The sequence below is a fragment of the Pseudorasbora parva genome, chromosome 8 (assembly GCF_024679245.1).
Source record: "Pseudorasbora parva isolate DD20220531a chromosome 8, ASM2467924v1, whole genome shotgun sequence".
Taxonomy (NCBI): domain Eukaryota; kingdom Metazoa; phylum Chordata; class Actinopteri; order Cypriniformes; family Gobionidae; genus Pseudorasbora; species Pseudorasbora parva.
Window position 1 is genome coordinate 3,456,911 of NC_090179.1, and position 27,843 is coordinate 3,484,753.

Consider the following 27,843-nt stretch of genomic DNA (forward strand, 5'->3'; position numbering starts at 1 on the left):
TGCATCCTAAATAATAACGATACAAGTCCTATGTGTTCTATTGTTTTGTATTTTAAAAAAATAAACTTTTTTCAAACATGTATTCATACACATTTTATGTTTTTATTTTTAATAATTTATGGTTGGTCTCTTTTAGCAGTGTCTTTGACTTTTGTCTCATTTCAAGGAGTCTCTGCGTTGATTCTCGAATCTTCATTCGGTTCGATCGACTCATCAAAAAGAACCGATTTCACAGAACGATTCAATGCCCTAATCAAACACCCCAGTGCCTTCAGAAATGCGTTGTTTTGATCGCTGCATATCCTGAATTCACACTCAGACACAACTGAATTCTGCCTCGTGACTGCTAAGTAAGTACATTCAGGGGTTGTACATCAGTTCAACTGTTGATAGTGTAATAGTTAGGCTAACAGCTACACTACAAGTGGAAACATAGCAGAACTATCACAGATGGTCAAAACTGAACAGTATGCTATTGGGGTCAATATTGTCTATCTGTTCAGTGTGCTAGCGAAATTTGAAAATGTGCATGGACTGTAAATATGATTTAAATATGACTTACGAAAATAAGTTTTGTGAAATCAGGCCCATCTTCAAATATGAGGGGCAAATTGCAATGGGCTACTGTTGTTGTTATATTCTTTAATTTGGTCATGAAAAAGACTGCATAGAACTTGATATCACAGCTATAATATTTACAATAGCCATTTGCTAATTTTATAAAATTCACTTCATGCCAATGTTAGACGTTTATCATCTCTATTCTTATACGTTTTAGCGAGGGCTTAACTATACATGCCAGTCAGTGATTCTTCTGGTTTCAGTAAGTTAAATTTAAGACCTGTTTAGACCAAATGAATTTATTATAAGTTTGGGCCATCCAGCCTCTTTTGCAAACGGGTCAAAGACTCGTCACCATTCATAAATCTTACACCAATAAAAAAAAAAAAAAAAAAAAAAATATATATATATATATATATATATATATATATATATATATATATATATATATATATATATATAATTATTATTATTATTTTTTTCAAATAAGTGTTGGGTGTCTTTTTAAAACGTCTTACTATTTGTTGTTGTTCTTGTTGTTGTTGTTGTTGTTGTTTTAAGTATTGAAATGACCCGGGGACTTTTGTCCAGAATATGCGTGTCTCCTTCACTCGTTCATGAGCTTCTCATTTACATCTGAGCGTGTCTCCTTCACTCGTTCATGAGCTTCTCATTTACATCTGAGCGCGTCTCCTTCACTCGTTCATGAGCTTCTCATCTACATCTGAGCGCGTCTCCTTCACTCGTTCATGAGCTTCTCATTTACATCTGAGCGCGTCTCCTTCACTCGTTCATGAGCTTCTCACCTACATCTGAGCGCGTCTCCTTCACTCGTTCATGTGCTTCTCATTTACATCTGAGCGCGTCTCCTTCACTCGTTCATGAGCTTCTCATCTACATCTGAGCACGTCTCCTTCACTCGTTCATGAGCTTCTCATCTACATCTGAGCACGTGTCCTTCACTCGTTCATGTGCTTCTCATCTACATCTGAGCGCGTCTCCTTCACTCGTTCATGAGCTTCTCATCTACATCTGAGCGTGTCTCCTTCACTCGTTCATGAGCTTCTCATCTACATCTGAGCGTGTCTCCTTCACTCGTTCATGAGCTTCTCATCTACATCTGAGCGAGTGTCCTTCACTCGTTCATGAGCTTCTCATCTACATCTGAGCACGTGTCCTTCACTCGTTCATGTGCTTCTCATCTACATCTGAGCGCGTCTCCTTCACTCGTTCATGTGCTTCTCATCTACATCTGAGCGCGTCTCCTTCACTCGTTCATGAGCTTCTCATCTACATCTGAGCACGTCTCCTTCACTCGTTCATGTGCTTCTCATTTACATCTGAGCGCGTCTCCTTCACTCGTTCATGTGCTTGTCATCTACATCTGAGCGCGTCTCCTTCACTCGTTCATGTGCTTCTCATCTACATCTGAGCGCGTCTCCTTCACTCGTTCATGAGCTTCTCATCTACATCTGAGCGCGTCTCCTACACTCGTTCATGAGCTTCTCATCTACATCTGAGCGCGTCTCCTTCGCTCGTTCATGTGCTTCTCATCTACATCTGAGCGCGTCTCCTTCACTCGTTCATATGCTTCTCATCTACATCTGAGCTCGTCTCCTTCACTCGTTCATGTGCTTCTCATCTACATCTGAGCGCGTCTCCTTCACTCGTTCATGAGCTTCTCATCTACATCTGAGCGTGTCTCCTTCACTCGTTCATGTGCTTCTCATCTACATCTGAGCGCGTCTCCTTCACTCGTTCATGAGCTTCTCATCTACATCTGAGCGCGTCTCCTTCACTCGTTCATGAGCTTCTCATCTACATCTGAGCGCGTCTCCTTCACTCGTTCATGAGCTTCTCATCTACATCTGAGCGCGTCTCCTTCACTCGTTCATGTGCTTCTCATCTACATCTCAGCGTGTCTCCTTCACTCGTTCATGTGCTTCTCATCTACATCTGAGCACGTCTCCTTCACTCGTTCATGTGCTTCTCATCTACATCTGAGCGCGTCTCCTTCACTCGTTCATGAGCTTCTCATCTACATCTGAGTGCGTCTCCTTCACTCGTTCATGTGCTTCTCATCTACATCTGAGCGTGTCTCCTACACTCGTTCATGAGCTTCTCATCTATATCTGAGCGTGTCTCCTACACTCGTTCATGTGCTTCTCATCTACATCTGAGCGTGTCTCCTTCACTCGTTCATGTGCTTCTCATCTACATCTGAGCTCGTCTCCTTCACTCGTTCATGTGCTTCTCATCTACATCTGAGCGTGTCTCCTTCGCTCGTTCATGTGCTTCTCATCTACATCTGAGCTCGTCTCCTTCACTCGTTCATGTGCTTCTCATCTACATCTGAGCGTGTCTCCTTCGCTCGTTCATGTGCTTCTCATCTACATCTGAGCGTGTCTCCTTCACTCGTTCATGTGCTTCTCATCTACATCTGAGCGCGTCTCCTTCACTCGTTCATGAGCTTCTCATCTACATCTGAGCGTGTCTCCTTCACTCGTTCATGAGCTTCTCATTTACATCTGAGCGCGTCTCCTTCACTCGTTCATGTGCTTCTCATCTACATCTGAGCGAGTGTCCTTCACTCGTTCATGTGCTTCTCATCTACATCTGAGCGCGTCTCCTTCACTCGTTCATGAGCTTCTCATCTACATCTGAGCGCGTCTCCTACACTCGTTCATGAGCTTCTCATCTACATCTGAGCGCGTCTCCTTCACTCGTTCATGAGCTTCTCATCTACATCTGAGCGTGTCTCCTTCACTCGTTCATGAGCTTCTCATTTACATCTGAGCGCGTCTCCTTCACTCGTTCATGTGCTTCTCATCTACATCTGAGCGAGTGTCCTTCACTCGTTCATGTGCTTCTCATCTACATCTGAGCGCGTCTCCTTCACTCGTTCATGAGCTTCTCATCTACATCTGAGCGCGTCTCCTACACTCGTTCATGAGCTTCTCATCTACATCTGAGCGTGTCTCCTACACTCGTTCATGTGCTTCTCATCTACATCTGAGCGCGTCTCCTTCACTCGTTCATGAGCTTCTCATTTACATCTGAGCGCGTCTCCTTCACTCGTTCATGTGCTTCTCATTTACATCTGAGCTCGTCTCCTACACTCGTTCATGTGCTTCTCATCTACATCTGAGCGCGTCTCCTTCACTCGTTCATGAGCTTCTCATCTACATCTGAGCGTGTCTCCTTCACTCGTTCATGAGCTTCTCATTTACATCTGAGCGCGTCTCGTTCATGTGCTTCTCATCTACATCTGAGCGAGTGTCCTTCACTCGTTCATGTGCTTCTCATCTACATCTGAGCGCGTCTCCTTCACTCGTTCATGAGCTTCTCATCTACATCTGAGCGCGTCTCCTTCACTCGTTCATGAGCTTCTCATCTACATCTGAGCGCGTCTCCTTCACTCGTTCATGAGCTTCTCATTTACATCTGAGCGTGTCTCCTTCACTCGTTCATGAGCTTCTCATTTACATCTGAGCGCGTCTCCTACACTCGTTCATGTGCTTCTCATCTACATCTGAGCGTTTCTCCTTCACTCGTTCATGAGCTTCTCATCTACATCTGAGCGCGTCTCCTTCACTCGTTCATGAGCTTCTCATTTACATCTGAGCGCGTCTCCTTCACTCGTTCATGTGCTTCTCATCTACATCTGAGCGCGTCTCCTTCACTCGTTCATCTGCTTCTCATCTACATCTGAGCACGTCTCCTTCACTCGTTCATGAGCTTCTCATTTACATCTGAGCGCGTCTCCTTCACTCGTTCATGTGCTTCTCATCTACATCTGAGCACGTCTCCTTCACTCGTTCATGAGCTTCTCATTTACATCTGAGCGCGTCTCCTTCACTCGTTCATGAGCTTCTCATCTACATCTGAGCGTGTCTCCTTCACTCGTTCATGAGCTTCTCATTTACATCTCAACCACACGGCAAACGCTAATACTTTTTCATAAACTGTCTACTTCTTTGTGTAACAGGTTTATCTAATAATGTCGCTATAAGATAAATTAAATTAAGCTGATAACATCACTGTTTTCTCCAGTACGACTGTACAGCCAAATCTAATTTTGTCACAATATTATCCTGTTTGACACTGAAGCTGCTTTGACACAATCGTGATTGTTAAAGCGCTATATAAATAAAGTTGATTGATTGATTGATTGATGTATTAGACATTTGCTAAAGAGATCATAAACTAATAAAGACGGAGAATGTGAGAGATGTGTGCTGCCGTTTTCAGAGCCGTCAATATCAGCCACAACAACAAGCTCTCGGTTTACTTCCCTTCACGGTTCCTACCGGAGGTGCGAATACAACCAAGAAAATGTTCCTAGGGGAACTTTGGTGATTAGTTTCTATAACCAAATTCTTAGAGTGACCGGGTGCGAAAGCCCCTATTGTGACGCATTATCATAACTTTTTCATGACTTCACACACATTTATTACAACATCCTTTTGCTAGCTGTACATTTCAAACCCTTAGTCCCTGACTAGATAGACAGGTTTGTCAGCCTTCCTTTCATTTTTTTCCCACTATGTCATTTTGGCGATGGAAAATGTGTGTGGTGCTTAGCTAGAAACATCCAAAGAACGTGTATTACTGGTTTCAACCACACCCGTTGAGGTTTAAAAGGAAATGTACTTAGCAAACTCATCGTCTGTACTTTTGCAGAAACCTTGGATTGTCCATCTAGCTACAGTATCTCCAGTGTCATGGCTACAACTGCATGGGCTCCAGATACGTTTGCTTGCCCTATATGCTTGGAAATACTGAAAGACCCTGCGACTCTTCCCTGTGGGCACACATACTGCCTCCTCTGCATCCAGAAGCACTGGGACCAGCCGGCGACTAAGGGCTCCTGTGAATGTCCTCAATGCAGACAGCGCTTCAAACCAAGGCCCGTTCTGGCCAGAAGCAACGTGCTTATGGAAGCGATGGAGAAACTGAGACTGAGTGAGCAGGATGTGCCAGATTCCCCTTCGTATCCAGAAGTGCCCCCCTCAACTGAAGCATTAGGATCTCCAGTAGCCCCTGCGTCCCAGGCCGGCCTGTATCCCGCTCTGCCCTCGAGCTCACCGCATCTCTGCCCTCTACATCAGCAGGTACTGGAGCTGTACTGCTGCGATGATAAACAGTGCATTTGTGATGAATGCAGCCTTATGGGACACAAAGGTCATCAGGTGGTCCGTCCAGATGAAGAACAACACAAGATTCAGGTGTGTGACTGTGAGCTTTTTAATACATTTGCAACATGACATCATGACTTTGCGTAAACATACACGCCACTTTCTAAAGCCAAGTGGTGTGATATCTATACGCATTTTGAGCTATCCGCGTGTATGTCTACGCTGTGTGATTCCGCCAACCTGACCTCACAGAATGAATATTTATAGCCTAATTTTATATTTTGGAGCAACTAACTCCACTGCACTCCTACCCTAACCTACCCACTCTCAACAAAATAAAACACATAACAGGCAAATAAATGTACAATCACGTGTACAAAAACGGACCAAAAAACAGTATAAAATTATTAACTCATGTTGCATTCCAAGTCTTCTGAAGTCAGACGATATCTCCATGTGAAGAGCAGAGTTGATCTTAATGTTTTAGTCGTTGAAATGATGATCGCGCTCCTTTGTGAACAGAACACACACACTCGTTCATATTTCTCATTCAAATGATATACACGTCACGACAAGTTTAGAATGACGCGTGTGTCCACAAGGTAAATGGATTTATAAACATACTAAATTATGTTTTTTTTGAAAATGTAAAAATGCAGAATGTTTCTTTTGATGGGTAGGTTTAGGGGCTGTGTGTGTGTGTGTGTGTGTGTGGCCTGGTAATCCCTACGTTATGGGGACAAAATGTCCCCACAAAGATGACAATATCCGAAATCCTTGTCCTTGTTAGGACATTTTTAGGTCCCCATGAGGAAAACATCTTATAAATCACAAAGAAGGAGTTTTTTTTAGAAAGTAAAAATGCAGAATGTTTCCTGTGATGGGTACGTTTAGGGTGTGTGTGTGTGTGTGTGTGTGTGTAGGTTTAGGGGCAGGGCCAGTGTAGGGGGATAGGATGTACAGTTTGTACAGTATGAAATCCATTACGCCTATGGAAAGTCCCCGTAAAACATGAAACACGACGTGTGTGTGTGTGTGATGGGTAGGTTTAGGGGTAGGGGCACTGTAGGGAGATAGAATGAAATGGCGTCGATAAACACGCTAAAAAGCGATTATGCATCTTGATAGCACGCCAAAATGGCATACGAATTGGCGTGTCATACATACGCCATTTCATGAGATCAGTCTGACATTTGAGTGTATCTTACAAAACCTGTCAAAAACAAAACCCAAACTTTAAAAACAGGGGTTGATTCTCATTAGACAGGCTGGCCAGTCACATAAATACAGCCACTTGTCTTAAGAACTAGTTTGACCAGCTAGCAGTTAGCCAAGAGCTAATCAGACTGACTTTTCAATTTGGATCAGTCTACGTTTCTGACTTGAAAAGGTTAAAAAAAGAAATGACTAACAAACTAATGACTAAATGTAAGACTAGTCCAAGCAGTTTATTCAAACGGCCACATGACTTTAAGCATGAGTTCACTTTCAAATGAAAATGACCCCATGATTTACTCCCCATTAATCCATCATATGTGTATATGACTTTCTTCTTTCTGATGAACACAATCAGAGTTATATATAGTTAAATATTCTGACCGTTCCAAGCGAATCAATGGGGGTTTTCTTAGAAAAAATTTCACATTTAAAACTTTCTAAAGTAAAAATATCTTGCTTCCGCCAGTCCGCCTTCTGTATTCAACTTATGCAGAAAGTGAAGCGCCTCTCACAGTTCAAAACGCTTACACAACGTCCTATTGATACGTTGATCACGCCAGTTATGCTTTCTTCGTAAGTTTAGTACAGAAGACCGTCCCACCGGAAGCTAGATATTTTATTTTATATAGTTTTAAATATGAAGATATTTTCTTACACAAATGCTTCACGCTTCGAAGGCCTTTATTTATACGTTTATCACGGCTGTATTAACTTTTTTGAGCTTTAAAGTCAATGGATGTTCATCAGAAAGAAGAAAATCATATACACATAGGATGTTTGAAATATGAATGTTTTTCCTACAAAACTCCCATGGATACGCTTGGAATCATCAGAGTATTTATTAAAGGGGGGGTGAAATGCTGTTTCATGCATACTGAGCTTTTTACACTGTTAAAGACTTGGATTCCCATCCTAAACATAGACAAAGTTTCAAAAACTAATGTTGGCCGTTTGATGGAGTATTTCTGTGTCAAAAATACTCCTTCCGGTTTCTCACAAGTTTCGGAGAGTTTTTTTCGAGTATGGGTCGACTTGACGTTAATAGAGCGGAAGGTCCTTGTATGGGCCGTACGGGCTCTTCTCCCGGTAGGGTGCGCGCGCGACTAGAGCGAGAGAGGAAATGCACGCCCGTAAACACTCGCTCAGCTGCAGATCCAGTCGTCGTTATAGTCGCGCGCCGCGCTCCAGTTTATTCCTATGGGTGACGTCGAGCGACTTCAACGCTTCAGCACAGCATTCCGGGAAGGCAGCGCTGCATTTGAACCGATTTAAATGCAGAAATGACGGGAAGCTTCACAGCATCGCTTCAGTCGCATCGCAAAGTGGATCTCCACCGTTCACTGCTGTCAGGACTTCACCAAATCATACCAAAGAAGTGTGTTTTTGATGGAGCGGTCCCAGCGATAAAGGTTCGGTCCTGCTTTGGGAGCAGCCGGTGAGTTAAACTGCTTCAAATGTCTGTGCTGTCGGCTATCGCCGCGTGAGTAAACATCAGTAAACGACACGATCGCGTGCTTCGTCATTCAAATGTGCTAACGGACTCCATTGTTGTTCTCTGTATAACGTTACACTAGTCTGACGTGCAAAACCGTTTTGCTTGCTACTGCTAAGGTCTAGTCGCATACAGAAGTCCATAAACCGAATCATGTCCTCATAAACTGCGAGTAAAGACACACAAATGTTGACAGGCCACTAAATACAGTCCATACCACAGGTCCATACCACAGAGACGGACGTCCTGCTGCTGCTGTTTCTCCTGTTCAATTTATTTCGGCCTCCGAATAATTCTGGATCATATATCTATTAGCTGAGATCGATAGCCATGGGCTTCTCCATGCTTGAGGACGTCACTGCTTTGTTCGCGCTCGTCATTCTTTAGTAGAAACTGAGTGTTTCACCCCCCTCTGTTCATCAGAAAGAAGAAAGTCATATTATAAAAAAAATTGTAGACGGAAATTATTGTGACCCTATACCCTATATTATGACCCTACAAAAGAGATATCTGATTGGCTGTCTACCAAAATAAATGTAAAAAAAATCATCCACTGACTTTCAAAACTGCTACAAAAATTACTTTTGACCTTGATAGAAATGTAGTGGAGTAAAAAGTATGATATGTATCTTTCAAATGTAGTGAAGTCATAAGCTTCAAGTACTCAAATAATACTCAAGTAAAGCACAGATACCCAAAAGTGTACTTCAGTACAGTACTCAAGTAAATTTACTTATTGTCCACCTCTGATATTTAGTAGCCTCGCAAACTATCAAATACTGTCACTTTCACGCATCTTGAAATGTCAGTTGATGAGTGTGATTTCTATAACTCTTAGCATACACTTGTCTCTTTTTTTGTTTTTGTTTTTTGGGAAATTTTCCTAAACTTTCCCTCTTTTCTTATATACATCCACTAGTGTGCAGTAGCAATATTGCTTGTTTTAATAAAAGTTGCACATGACTTGTTGTTACAACCAGGTGGAAATGCTTCAAGTTTTCCTGAAACTTCAATTTTAAAATCATTTACTGCTGCTTGACTTTTATAATAAGACTGGACAATGGGTATTTTGTGTTTTTATTGTGTGTGTCTTGGCATTTTGACATTATATATGTTGGTGATTATACAGCAAGAGCTGATAGAATTGAATGCCCGGATACAAGGGAGCATTGCAGACAGAGAGAGGGTTATTCAGAGCCTTCCCCAAGCTTCTCAAGCACACAAGGTAAAAATATTTCTGAATAACCAACTTTGTGTTAATAATGTAATGGACTTTTAAGACCTGAGTTTCTGACTTGCAGAGCTCAATGCAGAAGCTGATCACGGACAGTCAGGCCGTCTTTATGGATGTGTTGAGGAGCGTTGAGCTCAGCCGCTCTCAGGTCCTCGAGCTGCTTCAGGCACATGAGAGTTCAACCTCTGTCCACATCCAGGCCCAAACCTACCAGCTACAGCAGGAGATCGTATATCTACACAAGAAACAAGAAGAACTCAAGAGACTAGACAGCATTCAGGATCCCATTGCATTCTTGAATGTAAGTGCGAGAGTTCACTTTTATTCATGGCAGATATTAATAGAGCAGCGGTCTATGCAAACAGATGTTAGTGTATGAAAACATTGCTCTGTTTTTGTGTTGTTTAAAATTGCTTCCTCTGATACCCCTTTTCCACCAGAATGAACGGGGTGCTAGTTCGGAGCCAGTGCAAGTGTCAGTTCTAAGTTGGTTCGACTTGAGAGCCTTCTAAGAACCGTTTTCTTTTCCACATGCTAAGAGCCACAACAGAGCCAGGTCTTACGTCATACCAGAGTCCTGCACGGGTCCATCCCTGACCCGTTAATATTTGCCCGTTACCCGATCCCTGCCCGCAATAAATCACACACGCTAAAATCATTCCAATTAAAATGCTTTATTTTTTTTAATATTGCACTTCTCTCAACATCAACAGCATCATGAATGGGCTAAAGAAACAGGCTAAAGTGCCTTTATAGACTCGTTGTCAACAATTTTATATACTTCACTCACCAACTTTACTTTTACTTCATCCATTGCTTATCCTGCAACGCTCGCTCCATCTGGGCTACGAGTGGCATCAACAAAAGTCACAGTGGTGGTGACGTGGTGGATCAAATGGCAAATAGTTGTTGCGTGTATGTGTAATGGTAAATTGGACATAGAAATTGTAATACAGTATGTTTGGGGGGGAAGAAGGACGACCGGATCGTTTTGATCGTTTTTCGAGAACCGGCGAACATTTAAAAGACTTAACCAAACAAAGCGAAAGTAACGCGCCCCCTCACGGACATCTGCCACGCACACACATAATAAAACAAACACAACTCAACGTAAAATCCAGGTCTGGTGATCTCTCGTCCTTATATGCCGCCGAGCTCCCTCGTGAGAGGATTTGAGACCGGTGTGGCGGCAGTGGCTCAGTGGTTCATGTAGGTTGTCTGCAAACCAGAAGGTTGGTGGTTCAATCCCCGGTTCCACCTGACCAAGTGTCGAAGTGTCCATGAGCAAGACACCTAACCCCAGCTGCTCCCGACAAGCTGGATGGCGCCTTACATGGCTGACATCGCCGTCGGTGTGTGAATGGGTGAATGTGAGGCAAAATGTAAAGCGCTTTGGATAAAAGCGCTATATAAATGCAGTCCATTTACCGCTCGCACGGAATTAATTATCCGCCCGCACCCCGCCCGTGTATTTTATAATTTATGTCACAAATTAATCCACCTGTTTTAGCCACTTTTATGCCCGCGGGTACCCGACCCGTTGCAGGACTCTACTGCTAGCGAGGCAGCGGGAAACACACACACACACACACAATTTCCAGGCATGTTCTATCTAATGCATTGACGCTGCGCAGACCAACCCACATATGATATCCAAATACTGCGCGAGCGATTCAAAAGCATAAGGGGTCGTTGGCGCTCGCTCTACTTTGATGTCATACGCAATCAGTCTGCACAGCGCGCGCCGATGCATCTCGAACAAGCCTTCCCTCAGTGGCTCATGGCTTTATGATCCTACATCAGCATTAAAATGCCGCAAATCCAACGCATTTGTGCAGCTTTCCATGATTTTTATAGACGGAGATTACAATCCAGCAGCTGTTAGCTTGATTAGCTGCTATTGAAAAAATGGCGGTCACAGGTTTGTGTTCATCTTGTTGATCACGGTAACGCCGCCCCCAGCCGGTGACGCAAGCGGTTCTTACTTCTAGCCCAGCAATGTTTTGGTGTTACTTAAGAACCACTTTTCCTGGCTCGGAGCTGGTGCTTTGGCTGTGGAAACACAAAGAACCGATTTGAAACTAGGCTCTGGCTCCGATTTAGCACCAGCACTGCCTTGGTGGAAAAGGGGTATGAAGCAAAAAATATGTATGTATACACTTCTGTTTAAAAGTTTAGGTTCAGTACGAGTCCCTTCTGCTCACAGGGCTGTATTTATTTGATTAAAAAAATTGTCAAAATTATAATATTGTCTAAAATTATTACAATTTAAAATAGCTGTTTTCCATGTAAATCGATATTGTAAAGTGTCATTCATTTCTGTGATCAAAGCGAATTTTCAGCATCGTTACTCCAGTCTTCAGAAATCATTATAATATAATGATTTGATTTCTGATTATTATCAATGTTGAAAACAGTTGCTGCTTGATCTTACCAACACCAAATATTTGAACACTTTGGTGGATTGAACTTTATATATAATACATTTTTAAATAGTAGTCTTTTAAAAAGATATCTGAAATAATAAACTAAGCGCTATGAGGTATTGAATTTTTTCCATACATATTGATACTGAAATATCTGAAACTCTTCCAAAACTATTTTTTCCTACAGTGTAGTGACCATTATTCAATATAAAAAGTTCCTTGGTCACTTCTTGGGTCCACAGAGGAAATTTTAGACACCTCATTGTTTAAAACATACAAGTAAAGCCCTATTCGGAAGGGGTTAGTTTTACAAGGGTAGATGGAGTAATGTAATTTTACCACAGGACGTCTGTAATATTAATGGCCAGTTCGCACGGGATAAGAAATCGCAGTAAAGCTAGCAGAAGTGGGAGGAGTAACTCTATGTACTCCCTGTCGTCATGTGTATATTAAGTTGCTTCCTGATATTACGTGTACAAACACATACACATCAGGGCTGAGCCTGGTCAGTACCTGGATGGGAGACCAACTGGGAAAACCAGGAGCTGCTGGTAGAGGTGTTAGTGAGGCCAGCAGGGGGCGCTCACCCTGGGGTCTGTGTGGGTCCTAACACCCCAGTATAGTGATGGGGACACTATACTGACAAAGAGCACCGTCTTTCGGATGAGACGTTAAAACGAGGTCCCGACTCTCTGTGGTCGTTAAAAATCCCATTGGCCCCTGTCCATCATGGCCTCCTAATAATCCCCATATCCTGATTGGCTTCATCACTCGGTCTCCTCTCCACCAATCAGCTGGTGTGTGGTGAGCGTTCTGGCGCAATATGGCTGCCGTCGCATCATCCAGGTGGTGCTGCACATTGGTGGTTGAGGAGATTCCCCCCTTCTATGTAAAGGGCCCTTGAGTGCCTTGAAAAGCGCTATATAAATCGAACACATTATTATATAACCTGTATATAACATATAACAGTTAGGTCCGGTCAAACAATTTTGGTAATTGGTAATAGGCACTTACCTAAAGCTAAAAGAAGTTTTGTGCCTCTGGCAAGTGCTTTCTTTCAACCTTTTTTTTAAATCTGACTGATAAGAAGAAAACTCTTGAGGTTTGCCACAGACACAAATTAATGTTTCTTCAACCACCAAAAAGGTTGAAATCTACATTTAAACAGAAAATGAGTGTTTATGTACATATTTACAGTGGGTCTGTTTGGACTGGATTAGCATTACCTGCGGTAGTTTGCAGAGGGTAAAAAGTCGCCTAATCTTTACCGACATTAGCCCTATTCGGACGGTAATTGTTAATCTGTGATCTTTATTTCTGTCCACCACCTGCGTAAAAAACCCTGCTGAATTACCTACCGTTTGACAAACACCAAGGTCATGTGGTAGTTTAATTGCTTTCTGAATCCACATCTCTGAGTTTTCAAAAATATATCACCTAAAAATTCACTGTTTATATCCTTTTTGACCACTGCGGAGCACCGTACGTGTTCGTCTCACTGTAATTTGGATGCATTTTAAAGATCTAGCCTACACTTTTATTATTGAAATAGAGGAAAGACACTTGAATTGTTTACTGGTTATTTAATTTGTACTGATATCAGGCTTGTGTGAGACAGTATTTTAAATGTGTACAGGTCAAAGGATGTCTTGAATATCTCTGGGTAACGATGTTGATCTGTTCTCACTTTACCAGGTTCTTCATAGCATGGCATAATATCTGAGGTGACTCTTAACCTTCTGCAAATCCTGTAGTAAATCTCGTTTTCACTTGACAGTGTTACATATTGGAATGATTTAATATTTTTCATGAATAATTGGGGTAATGTCACCTTGGGTATGTGCATTTGTTTAAAGGAGAAAAAGGAGACATAATCAATAATACCCTCCTGGGACCCAGAAAAAAAAGTTTTTCGAATTTTGTATTTTTTTATGTCATTAGATTGTTTAGAGCATAAGAAACAAATGGACACATTATTTTTTTGTAAAATTATATTCTATTCATATGTTATGATATGTCCTCTGTAGTTGACACCAGGACTCAGTTGTTAAAAAAATGTATGAAATGAAATTGCATGTATAGGCAAAAACAATGGGATTTATTTTTAATTCACGAATACATTTTTAAGTTTCAGGATTTTTTTAAAACAAACTTTTTTTAAAGATGATTCTGAGCTATGTTATAAAAGATATAACTGAATGCTTTGACATACCATCTTACTTTATGCAATATGTGGGTAAAATGGCCATACTTGGATTTTCCCATTCAATACAATGTACAAACATACAATGTATTGCGTCTAATTTGCATATTATTGTGTTCTTGGTGCAACATGTAATGAAAAAAAAGGAAGTGTAATAAGGGGAGTAATAATTGGCAACATTTTCATAATAATATGTAATATTTCATAGGAATATTGTAATTTATTTCCCTATTTACTGTTTGTGACATGATTTATGTCCTGGTGTCCTCTACAGTGGACATTTATGAAATCAATGCCCTGTTTTGTAACAAAAAGGCATATTTTGATTAGAAACCCCATAGCATTTTCCTGAGATGTTGATTTATAACAAACAATTAGAAAATTAATCAGATTTAAATTATAATTACAAAATATTATCATATTTCCATAAGAGTGCTAAACATTAATGTCAGCCATTTTTAAAGACCAAGAAGTTGTTGTTGTCCTGGGGAAACCTCCAAACATTTGGTATCTGTGCAAAGCCCTGAATGTGTGTGTGATGTCACAGAAACTCACTAAAATATAATGTCCACTAGAGTGGACAAAAGTCTATTACTGGGTCCTAGGAGGATATGGAAAGGTCAAAAGTATGAAGTTATTCCTGTAATTCCTTATATCTTCTGCAGACGTTCATGGCTGTGGATTGTGCAGATGTGGCTGGAGATGTAGCAATGGACATCCGGACTCCAGAGACGGTGATATCAGGGGTCAGATCGTCTCTGGACGCTTTCAAAGAGGCGGCAGGAAATCTTACCAAAGCCAGCCTGGCCAGTATCTTCAGAGTCGGTGAGTTGTGGAACAGCATGTTTTGACTGGGCTACAATTTTCTAGTGAAAAAATATTCCTGCCAAGCCGTCAGCATTACCCATTTTTTAAATAATGTCTGTTTAGACCACTGATTTGTATAGATCAGTGGTTTAGACATTAATAATCTGAAAAAATAATTCACATAACCATGGTAAACCCCTGTAATGCATGGCCCTTCATAACCCGTACATTTTTTGAGAAATTAATAAAAAAATCTGCAAAGATTCTCCTGAAGTGTGTGCTGCAACCAGATTTTACAATCAGAGAGGATTTTAAAACTCCTGTAGTGTGAGCCAGGCATAACGTTTGTTGTAATCACTGTTCATGTTTTGTATGTGGACAGATACTATTTTGTAGCTACCCCCCCAGCCAGGGCCGTACCCAGGATTTTCTAAATACCGAGGTCTAAATATGAATTTTGGAGGGTTTGAAAAAAAAAAACATTTCCCTCCTTTACATATGCATTTTAAGACATAAGAAAATCAAAGAATCAGCTGTAGCTTTAAAACCATGTCAGTGTGCAGTATAAATTATTTTAAGAAGACAAGAGATTTTTATAAATGAGAATCTGGTTAAATGTTGCAAAAAAATTAGACTCCAAATTAGAAAATTTAGTTTTGTTGTTAAATTGAGCCAAAGACGACATATGTGTGACTCCGTCTTTGAAAACTTAGCTAAAGTGATTTAAATTATGTAAAGAACATTATTTGAACATATAACCTTGATATATTTAATGTTGAATGAGTACGATCATGTCAAAGATAGAAATCAATGTGAAAATATAACCAATGAGTGAAATCAAAATGTGATGCTCCTAATCTCAATATTAGATTATGAGACTGGATTTCACAGACAAGAATCACATTATGTGTAGCAATTAGGAATATACTGTAGGCTAATGCTTTTTCTATTCTGAGCACAGTGGGCTACCAGCTCTTTCTGTCTCATCGTCATCATCTTCTCTCTTTCTTTTTCCCCCAGTCTCCTTCTCTTGCCCTGTATCTTTTCTCTTTTCAATGCTGAGCTTTGTTTGAAGCAGTCTTTTCATTTTCGTCTGTATCGGTAAAAACAGTTGTAAATGTAAATTTACTGAAGGCTTCCAAGAAAACCAGGTCAAGAAAACGTTATTAGTTTGCATCCCTGATTATTAAGCGCTCTCGCGGTGTTGTGATGTCAAACATCAGTCGTTGTTCGAAGCGCCGGTTGGTGGTTGTGGCATTTGTCCCGCCTCTCCTCCACTGTGATTGGACACTGATGTTCACCCAAAGTTGAACTGTGGACGCTCAACGCGTAAAAATGGACAAAACCTGCCAGCTGTTGGCGCTATTGAAAAGTGCGGCGCATCCATTGAAAACATACGCCAGGCGAGGCGAGACCACCTGTTTGTACACGCCGCCTTAATAAGCTATTATTTTGCAACTTCTATTATGTACACCTCGGAGAATTACCGAGGTCCGGACCTCGGGGACCTCAATGGTGGGTACGGCCCTGCCCCCACCCCCCCTCGTGTGAAAGTGCACAGGCCCGCTCACTTTTGCCCAGGCCCGACTAAAAAGCCCTGCCTATGCCACTGGTTAACATCTGGAAGTGTTGGAGGTTTATCTGACCGTTAGAGAAGAGGAAGGACTTGAAATATGAAATATCTCATTTCTATTTCCAGCGCAGGGGAAAACCTGTCTAAAGCTGTGTGTGCTGGTGTTACAAGCCAAGAAGTTGGGTGATATCTAAAAAAAAAATAATATCTTGATATTGTCAAAATGTTTACGATATTTGATATACATCTCGATATGTTTGCAATCACTTTTAAATAAAACATTTTTATATATTTTCTTTTGCCCCCATTAAAAACAACAACAACTATTCAGATAGAACCAAATGAAATACTAAATGTTTACGTTTACTGAACAGGTTGGGATGACCAAAATCTTAAATCATGATACGAGTAAGATATGACTATTTTATTCATGTATATTTATAATTACAATATAGATTTGTAATTTTATCTTTTTTTTTTAAATAAGCAAAACATGCAAATTACAAACAATATGACAAAAACAGTGCTTTATTTTCAGCTACAGTGGGTCTATTTAACTAGGGCTGCACGATTTGGTGAATATATATATATAGAATAAAGTATGCATACAGTTTAATAATAACTAGGATAAAGTTTATGGTTGTCAAGCAACATAGCAATATAGGGCCAGATTTACTAACAACCCACGTCAGCGTAAACCCTCTTCTGGCGTTAAAAAACTACAGTCAGGGTTTACTTAAGACATGCGGTGATAAATTAGTGCTGAAAAGGCGTGGGTACAGTTATTTATTAATGGCTGTTATACACATTTGTAGGAGTTTCCCTTTCAGATGCAGTATTTATGAGAGGAGAGTGTTTAAATTAATCACACAAAGTGATTTACTAAGGTTTGCGCTCGTCATTTTACTGATGTTTGCACCATTATTTACCATCCTCCAAAAAGCACATCGTTAACTGGTGGATTGTGTTAGTCATTATGGAGATGATCGGCTGTGTGTCTGTTCATTACTGTGTGTGTCGTCAGGAGATCATTGGCTGAACTTTCCACTCCCATCGGCACTATTATTTTTAACTTGCACTAATTTGCCCTGCTAATTATTAAAAGACAATATATGTAAAATTAGTGCTTCATTTTATTGATAAAACAATCTTTTCACGTAAAATTAATGGTGCAGCCCATCTGATATACAGGGAGTGCAGAATTATTAGGCCAATGAGTATTTTGACCACATCATCATCCTCGTTATGCATGTTGTCTTCCTCCAAGCTGTATCGGCTGGAAAGCCGACTACCAATTAAGCATATTAGGTGATGTGCATCTCTGTAATGAGAAGGGGTGTGGTCTAATGACATCAACACCCTATATCAGGTGTGCATAATTATTAGGCAACTTCCTTTCCTTTGGCAAAATGGGTCAAAAGAAGGACTTGACAGGCCCAGAAAAGTCAAAAATAGTGAGATATATTGCAGAGGGATGCAGCAGTCTTAAAATAGCCAAGCTTCTGAAGCGTGATCATCGAACAATCAAGCGTTTCATTCAAAATAGTCAACAGGGTCGCAAGAAGCGTGTGGAAAAACCAAGGCGCAAAATAACTGCCCGTGAACTGAGAAAAGTCAAGCGTGCAGCTGCCAAGATGCCACTTGCCACCAGTTTGGCCATATTTCAGAGCTGCAACATCACTGGAGTGCCCAAAAGCACAAGGTGTGCAATACTCAGAGACATGGCCAAGGTAAGAAAGGCAGAAAGTCGACCACCACTGAACAAGACACACAAGCTGAAACGTCAAGACTGGGCCAAGAAATATCTCAAGACTGATTTTTCTAAGGTTTTATGGACTGATGTAATGAGAGTGAGTCTTGATGGGCCAGATGGATGGGCCCGTGGCTGGATTGGTAAAGGGCAGAGAGCTCCAGTCCGACTCAGACGCCAGTAAGGTGGAGGTGGAGTACTGGTTTGGGCTGGTATCATCAAAGATGAGCTTGTGGGGCCTTTTCGGGTTGAGGATGGAGTCAAGCTCAACTCTCAGTCCTACTGCCAGTTTCTGGAAGACACCTTCTTCAAGCAGTGGGACAGGAAGAAGTCTGCATCCTTCAAGAAAAACATGATTTTCATGCAGGACAATGCTCCATCACACGTGTCCAAGTACTCCACAGCGTGGCTGGCAAGAAAGGGTATAAAAGAAGAAAATCTAATGATATGGCCTCCTTGTTCACCTGATCTGAACCCCATTGAGAACCTGTGGTCCATCATCAAATGTGCGATTTACAAGGAGGGAAAACAGTACACCTCTCTGAACAGTGTCTGGGAGGCTGTGGTTGCTGCTGCACGCAATGTTGATGGTGAACAGATCCAAACACTGACAGAATCCACGGATGGCAGGCTTTTGAGTGTCCTAGCAAAGAAAGGTGGCTATATTGGTCACTGAATGTTTTTGTTTGGTTTTTGAATGTCAGAAATGTATATTTGTGAATGTTGAGATGTTATATTGGTTTCACTGGTAAAAATAAATAATTGAAATGGGTATAAATTTGTTTTTTGTTAAGTTGCCTAATAATTATGCACAGTAATAGTCACCTGCACACACAGATATCCCCCTAAAATAGCTCAAACTAAAAACTAAAACTTCCAAAAATATTCAGCTTTGATATTAATGAGTTTTTTGTGTTCATTGAGAACATGGTTGTTGTTCAATAATAAAATTAATCCTCAAAAATACAACTTGCCTAATAATTCTGCACTCCCTGTAGATATATAGCCATTTTGCATGATTATGAGCGTGATATTGCTCATAAATATCCAAGTGTATGATACAGCTTTCTTTCATTAGAGCAATCATATATCCATGAAAAAAGGGAAATATTTGAATAAGGAAAGCAAATCTTTGTCTCATATTTCAATGGTTAAAGTTACCACACTCACTGCATGTGCTGCGCTTCATTTGTACCATTTTGTTTTATTTGTTTATTTTATAGATTTTGAAAGATAATAAAGATATTGTTTGATAAGTGAGATCTCTGATAGTAGTCCTTGAAAACCCCAAAAGTAGTGCTTGAAGAGTCCTTGAATTTCATTTTACAGTATCTGTACGAACCCGGTGTATATTTATTTGCATTTTACTATAGCAGAATATCGTGTCTGAATTATTATTTTTCCAATTCCTATCACAGTCAATGAAGCGGCCGCAGCGGCACAAGCATCCTGTCAGTCGCATAACGGAGGCGTCATGCCCAGCCATTCACAGCCGCCCTCACAAAGCACAGGTACGCACACGTTACTGTCAGTGTGCAATAAACTCAATTTGCCAGATTGTAAATTTTGAAATTGGCTTCATCTCAGCTTTTCAGAGTACAGAAGGACAGTCTGACTCCGCAAAACCGGATGTTAAACCCAAAGTCAAAGCTTCCTCTCCGGCAACACAAGAACATCACAAGCATCAAGGCTGTCTCTCTGCCAATCCTGGTAAGGGCATTTCAACTCATACATTAATCAGTTCATTTTGTGTCTTGCAAAAAAATACAAATGTTTTACTAGTATTGGGTCAATCTCACAGAACCTCTCAAGAACATGGCCAGGTCCTATTTCACCACAAAATTAATAAATGCATATAAAATACATTTAGCATAGCAGAAAATGAAGATTATTAGATCTTGTTAAGCACACAGTTATTACTACTTGGCACAATAATAAATCTATTTTTTACTAGTAATGAGATATACAAAAACTCAAAAAGTAAAGCATTTACATAATGGGGACAGGGGGTTTTGCAAATATATTTTTGATCCTGGAGCACAAAAGCAGTCCTGCGTTTCACATTTGTGCCAATTGCCAACAATACATTGTATGGGTCAAAATGATCCATTATTCTTTCATGCCAGAAATCATCAGGATAATAAAGATCATGTTCCATGAAGATATTTTGTAAATGTGTGAGGTTCAGTGTGCATACTGTGAATTAGGGGTGACCCCTAATAGTCGAAGATTCGATGCATCGATATGCAGGACCGGATTCGAGCACTGATCTCATGGTCGAATCGTCGCGGGTGTTATGAAACGAGGATCATACCATTTTGGCAATATGGGGGTGCTCAATATTAGTGTTATAAAGACGTGTCGCGGCGCTGAGCGATCGCCCCTTTAAGGGCACTGAGCTTCGCACCGGACGCGCCGCGCCACATATATGCACCAACGGCGGCATTCGACGCCTGTCCGCGGCGATTAAATGTATATTTCCCTCAAATCGTGAATGGACTGATTTCACCCTGTGCTACAAGATACACTCACCGTGCAGCTCTTCTGTCAGAAGTCGATTCAAAATTGAGCTTGCGTGGCGAGTAATGTTCACGTCTGCCTGGTGTGAGATCCCTGAGACACGGCGCTGAGCTTCAGTCCGGTGTGAGACCCCCTTTTTTTTTAGGTTTATATATCAAAATGTTCTTTTATATATTTGTGTGATGTTCTGTGTTTCGATCGCGGCTTTTAAATGTTATGAGAGAACGGTTCATTTACGAATGTGTAGTGTAACGTTAGCCTAGTTTTGATCACTTTATTAAAAGTGGTGGCTGTGTGCCGTGTGTAAAGTAAAATAAAAATAGTCTTACTGTGCGTTCACACCGCCGGCGGCGAGAGCGGCAAGCTGGCCGGAAGTCATTCATTTTCAATGGGAGCCGGGCGGCGAGCTCCGGCGAGAGCGGCGCGGCGCGTCTTGGACGATTTGGGCGTCGAGGAGAGTTGTGCTGCGTCCCAATTCGCCTACTTATACTACGTCCTAAAAGTATGTACTCTTTTTGTGAAGAAAAAGTATATACTTTTGAGGGTGTAGCAGAAAAGTATGCAAGCTTCGGGACATACTACTTCGCCATCTTTAACGGACTCTGTCGCTTAGTTACGTGCATCCCGTCACCGTTTATCTGCCCTGTCAATCATCGTCAGATTCGTCACAGTTCAAATCCTCCACATTCAGATTAATCTCCTACCGTATCTGAGAGAAATGTAGCCGCTCGTTGATCTGGGTGTGTCTTTGCAGAGACTCTCCTCATGTGTTTGCAGTTTAAATTTAACGATGCATTTAAAAGTTAATGGCCAAACGTGTCATTACAAAAGTTCACAATGCTGCTGCAGGTGAAATATAATGTGGACAACAATGAATAAATATATTTTTGTCAAGTTAAATATTGATAGTTGGTCACTCAAACCCCTTTATCTAAACTTCTCTACTTAACCGTCGAACTCGCACATCCGTCATGTTTGTAGTTTATTAACGCTTTTTATCCGCGTTTGTAGTTCTAATCGAATCCTCGTCCAACTCGCAATGGGTTGTGGGCAATATCAGCCGTTAGAGTGCCCATCGATCCATACTGTGAATTCGGACCGGAAATAGTAAACCATCCGGGAATCTTTGGCATACTCTTTTCAACATACTACGATTTGGGACATACTAATTCTATTTTCGAATACTATTTAGGATGGATAGTATGCGAATTGGGACGCAGGGTTGAATTCAGCTCAACTTTATGGTAATGTGCTATGACGCGGTTCGGCGGCAACCAGTCAGAATGTAGAAGTGCTCCGCTTAAGAGAAATCCAGATAACGCAGGCCTGTAAACGTTGGTTCCGACCACATTAGTTCCCAAGCAAATTGTAGGAGAGGTTGATCATTGCTGTGCGGGTTTCCCGATCATTTATGACAAGATCATTCATAGTGATGTGTAATTTGTTAAGAAGTCGCGCAACACTATTTTACAGGCGCTAGAACGCTCGTTGTTCAGCGGGTGTGCAATTAATTCTTACTTTCACATTTAAACGATTTCATGAAGTTAATTTATACCCTACTTGTGGTTAGTCTATCCATCAACTTGCTTGTTTGATTTGCGGCCTCTTTAAATACAGTTTAAAAAAAGAAAAAAACATTCGATCTACGTCAGAGCGGCAGCGCGTCCACGGAGCTTTCTACAGCGTCGTTGTCAGGGCGGCAAGAGCGAATTTTGACGCTTTCGCCGGCGGTGGTCTGAACGCACGGTTAGCCTCCTGCTGACTAGTGTCCTGCCCTTCCCAACCCGTTTATACCGTTTATTTTTTTCCAGTCTATGGTTTACACACACACAGATGATTCGACTATCGGTCGACCATAGAGAGATTCGAAATTCTGATTCGAATGTGTAAATCCTTAGTCGGGGACACCCCTACTGTGAATATATCAAACATGTATTATTACTAGTAATATGCATTGCTAAGGACTTCATTTGGACAACTTTAAAGAAGATCTTCTCAATATTTCGATTTTTTTCGCATCCTCAGATTCCAGGTTCGTATCTCAGCTCCTATCCTAACAAACCGTGCATCAATGGAAAACTTATTTATTCAGCTTTCAGATATATTTATACATCTAAAAAAATATAAATGTACCGTATAAACATTTTTTTTTGTGGTCCAGGGTCACATTTTACTATGCAAAAATCTTTATGGTATTAAAATTAGTGATGTGCCTTTGCTAATCATTTGTTTGGAGCCAGTGATTCGGAGCGCGTGTCAGTCTGCCAAAGTCACGTGATTTCAGTAAACGAGGCATCGTTATGTCATAAATCTATCAGCATTTCAAAATGCCAATGGTTCACCATGTGCGGGATAAATTAACCTGTGTCTACATATGATTTTTACCTCATCTTATTTATTTGTACACATTTGTATTATAAAAAGGACGCGTTGTGCAGTTCAAAGTCTCTTATTGGTCTGATTACCCAAGCTCTCTATAAACAAAACAAGCCTACAATTTCATAAAATAGCACATATTGTTAAGACACTTAATGGTGTTCATTTAATATATTTAATGTTGTTAGATGATTTGTTAATTGCATTTAATACATTTACATTTATGCATTTGGCAGACGCTTTTATCCAAAGCGACTTACATTGCATTCAATGTACACATTTTTACATTATTGTCAGTTCTTGCTTTCCCTGGGAATCGAACCCATGACCTTGGCGTTGCTAGCACCACGCTCTACTGGTTGAGCTACAGGAAAGCCTAATTTAATAAATGCCTAATTTAAAAGCCTAATTTAATAAAATTTAATAAATGAGACCTTCAATAAAACATTTGTAAAAAGGTTTTGATGCATGTTTGGTTGAGTTTTTGCTGCATTTACTGTTTTGACCAGCAGGTTCTCTGTTCTCTTCACTGAATCGTTTTGCTGGTTCAATTGATTCAAAGTTTTGAAAAGCTTTGTTTCTCCCATCACTGCCTAAAATATGCATATTTTATGTACAGTGCGCATAATTTTTGGAGAGGTGAAATGTGATGTTTTTTCATCTTTACTGTGTCTGTACAGTGGAAGGATCTGCATCCTGTTGTCCGTCTGAACCAGCACCTAAAACCAGAGAGGAAATGCTTAAATGTGAGACTGTCAGTCGAATGTTAGTGATTTTGAACAAATACGTCCCTCTTTCCTTTTAAAAAAAATATTTAACGGTGTGTACTTTCTTTCAGTCCGCATCGGGCTCACACTAGATCGCAACACTGCTTTCCGTCAGATTCGTTTGTCTGATGGATTTCGCAAGGCGTCTCTCTGCACGGAGAACCAGAATTACCCGGATCATCCGGACCGCTTCCTGTACTGGAGGCAGGTCATGTGTGTGGAGCCGCTGGCCGGGAGCCCGCACTACTGGGAGCTGGAGTGGACGGGACAGAGGGTAACAACATGCTTATAATATTTGGATTTATATCCATAACATTAATGTTAAGTTTTTGACACAGAATCCTACGGTCAAGGTCAGAGGTGGACAAAGTACACAACTTCATTACTTGAGTAAAAGTGAAAGTACTATTGGTCAAATATTATTCCGTTACAAGAGAAAGTTGTATAAACTGATTTTTACTTAAAGCTACACTGTGTGATATTTCCCCCATCTAGCAGTGAAAATATGACCGTCCGGTGATTATTAGTTTCTGTTCCTCTCAATTTCCAATTCCGTTTCATCTCCTACGGTGGCCGATTTAGTCGAAGATTAACATGGCAATCCCCCTCTTTATGGAGCCAGAATGGTGACTTTAAAATTTGGCATCACAAATTAAAATTGTCATTGAAAACAAAAGCAGAACTGAAAAAGGAAACATTGGCATTGAAACATTTGCATTGAAAACAGTTGTATTGGCATTGAAACAAGTATTGGCACTGAAAAAATAAAATTATTAAAATATTACAATCGTATTCTTTTATTGAATTGGGATTTATTTGTATTTTTCAATGACAATCTTCAGATTTTTTCTTCATGTCACTCTTTTTCAGTGACAGTTTTTTTTACAATGTCAGTTTTTTTTCAATGTCACTGATTTTCAGTTTCAACTTTCTGTCACTGTTTTGGCGTGGAGAGGGGCGGGGTCTGAGGGGAGGGGTAAGTAGAGCGTAGTTTGCATATCATTTGCATATAGGTATACTGAAGCCGTCACCAGCTCTGAAGCTGCATGACTAATGTCCAGCTTTCTGCAAAAACCCAAACACCTTTAAAAGAAGAAAAAATCATCCACTGACTTTCAAAGCTGCGACAGAAACGACTTACGACTTCGAGGAGCTTGATAGAAATGTAGTGGAGTAAAAAGGACGATATTTGTCTCAAATGTAGTGAAGTTAAAGTCAGAAGTTTACAGAAAAAATTATACTCCAGTAAAGCACAGATACTCAAACAGTGGACTTAAGTACAGTACTCAAGTAAATGTGCTTAGTTCCTGTCCACCTCTGGTCAAGCTTCATAAGTGATGTTGTTTGTATTGGGAAAAATGTTATACACTTTTTACACAAAGTTTTTTAAAAATCTCAAAGTGTTATTTTACTTTATCATGTGTGTACATTGCATAAAGTTGTATTTCCGAAGGGGACCTATTATGCTTTTGGGGTTATTTTCTTTAATGCAATGTGTATTATAGTTGTTTGTGAATGTAAAAGGTCTGCAAAATTGTAAAGATCAACAAATTGTCTCCTAAAAGAAATATTCAATTCTAAACTGCGGAAACAAGAAATTCCCGTCTCACTCCCTCTCACAAACCTATGTAACACATTTACATATTCGATCAGAGAAAATCATAAGTGTGAGTGGATTGCGGGTTTATATGACAGCGAAACCATGGTGCAAGTCATGATCACATAACACTATTTCTTCTAAATATTGCTTTTTACCTGATTTGATATATATTTTAGGGATGCCACAATACTCAATATAATATTGAACAGTTCGGTACGGCCTTCGCGGTTCAATACGCGCTGGTGAAATGCGGTGTTTTTTCCGGTTTTGCATTTAATTAATTATTTCAATTTCTCTCCATTTGAAATATTTCTCTCTCAGTTTATTTCGGCTCTTTTTGAGTGTGCCTGTGAGTCTATACGCTGATATGAGCAAATGTCCAATCATATGCAGTAAAGTTAGGGGGTGTTTACCTGCGTTTTAAAGCCTTGCTGGTTAAACCTTTTTCATTCGCGTATGCACTGTTTTGCATTGAGCGCGCGCACTAAACGTCTGTCAAACGCGTGATTACTGGACAGTCTTACTGCGCTAATACACACAAGGTTAACATATAAACACAGTCGGGTATGTCTAAAGTGAAAGTAAAATCGCGTGTATATGAGAAGTGAGCAGGTCTTAAAGTGACAGGAGCGCAGCCCAGTCCTTAAAGGGACAGTACACCTCTAAAATGATGTAAATAAATAAAAACAACAACTTTAATACAGTAGCTTTTAATCATTGTTGTATATTGAAGACTATGTAGTTTTAATTTTAGCCTACATTTATTTATTCAATTTCATACTTAAATGCTACTGTACATCTCTGAGCTGCCACTGTAAATCTTTATATATTTATTTTATATTATACAATACACTGGGAATGTGTACAAGGGTTTTTTTTAGAGTAGTTTTAAGTTTAAGTAAGTGCTTTCAAGTCTTTTAAAGCTACACTGTGTAACTTATTTAGTTTATTCTTAGCTAAAAACACTTAGTTCTTTCAAAAATACATATATGTGTTCATTAATGTATATTTACTTCTTTCACGTTATAAAGTATTCTCGTAAGTTTATAATATGCCATTGAAAATACATACGGGTGAGGGGTTCGAATGCCGGTCGCCATGTTGCTCCTCCCTCTTGAAAGTACAGTAGCCAAAGAGGGACATACCCGTAAATTCAAGCTTCGCCTTTCACGTTTTAACACTCGATGGCACTCATTGACGAGGTCGAACTGGAAGCCATGTTAATCTTGGACTAAATCGGCCACCGTTGGAGTTAAAACAAAGTCAGAATTGAGAGGAACAGAAACTAATATTCACTGGATGATATTCATTTCATATACCATATGTGGGAAAATATCACACAGAGTAGCTTTAAGTAAAATACAGAATGAGTATTGCAATAAAAACATTTTCTCCTTAACCTCTTTCTGTTCCTGTCGCCAAAGATAGAATAGCAAAAAAACGAACCGAACCGAAAAACCGAGGTATGTATTGAACCGTGGACTAACTGTATTGTTGCATCCCATACATATATGCGAACCTTGAAGGAATCTGAAAGTAATCAGATTACATTACTTTCATATTGTGGTGCTTGGATTACTTTTTTTATGAAGTAGTTTGTAACCGTAACGTTTTTTTTTTATTTGCTCTGTCCTCAGGTGACTATTGGCGTGGCACATAAAGACATGGAGCGCTCTGCAGCCGACGACAGTGCCAGACTGGGCCACAACACGCAGTCCTGGAGCCTTTACTGGTCCGGCAAGGCCTTCTCTATGTGGCATGCTGGGAAAGAAACCGCACTGGTTGGTCCCAAAGCCAGGCGTATCGGGGTCTATCTGGACCAGCAGGCCGGTGTGCTGGCTTTCTATCGAGTCTCGCACAATCAGGCCCAAGAGATATGTAGCGTTCACACGCATTTTGACGGTCCCCTCTTCGCCAGCTTCCGCTTCTGGTCTGGAGTCGGCTCCAGCATCACCATCTGCGAGCTCAACTAGAGATAAAACGACGAGAGCTAGGGGGGAAATGACTGAAAAAGCCCAAGTGAAGATGAAGAATCTCAGCTGTTAAACATGCCTTTATAGCATGTTTCTCTTCACAACTTGACTATGAAAATAAAACGCTAATACTAATGCATCATAAGGTTTTGTGGGATGTGTATTTTCTGTAACTTGTCAATTTGAATAAAAGCATGTGAACATT

General features: G+C 40.5%; 1 protein-coding gene and 1 non-coding gene across 2 annotated transcripts; one reads left to right on the top strand and one right to left on the bottom strand.

The window, feature by feature from the left end:
* Window positions 1–195: 195 nt before the first annotated feature.
* Window positions 196–27,841, top strand: ftr86 (finTRIM family, member 86). Its single transcript, XM_067451926.1, has 10 exons — window positions 196–350; window positions 5,245–5,789; window positions 9,539–9,634; window positions 9,711–9,944; window positions 14,938–15,097; window positions 19,821–19,913; window positions 19,990–20,112; window positions 23,979–24,044; window positions 24,137–24,339; window positions 27,303–27,841. Exons 2-10 carry the CDS (start codon window positions 5,286–5,288, stop codon window positions 27,636–27,638), a joined length of 1,815 nt encoding a protein of 604 aa, XP_067308027.1. The 5' UTR covers window positions 196–350; window positions 5,245–5,285; the 3' UTR covers window positions 27,639–27,841.
* trnaa-agc (transfer RNA alanine (anticodon AGC)) lies at window positions 23,600–23,674 on the bottom strand. Its single transcript has one exon. It is a non-coding gene; the product is annotated as a tRNA-Ala (tRNA).
* Window positions 27,842–27,843: the final 2 nt, after the last annotated feature.

Coding starts and splice junctions, on each gene's coding strand:
- ftr86 (XM_067451926.1), top strand. CDS start 5,286: ATGGCTACAACTGCATGGGCTCCAGATACGTTTGCTTGCCCTATATGC. Junction 9,635..9,710: donor AAGCTTCTCAAGCACACAAG/GTAAAAATATTT, acceptor TCTGACTTGCAG/AGCTCAATGCAGAAGCTGAT. Junction 15,098..19,820: donor GGCCAGTATCTTCAGAGTCG/GTGAGTTGTGGA, acceptor TTCCTATCACAG/TCAATGAAGCGGCCGCAGCG.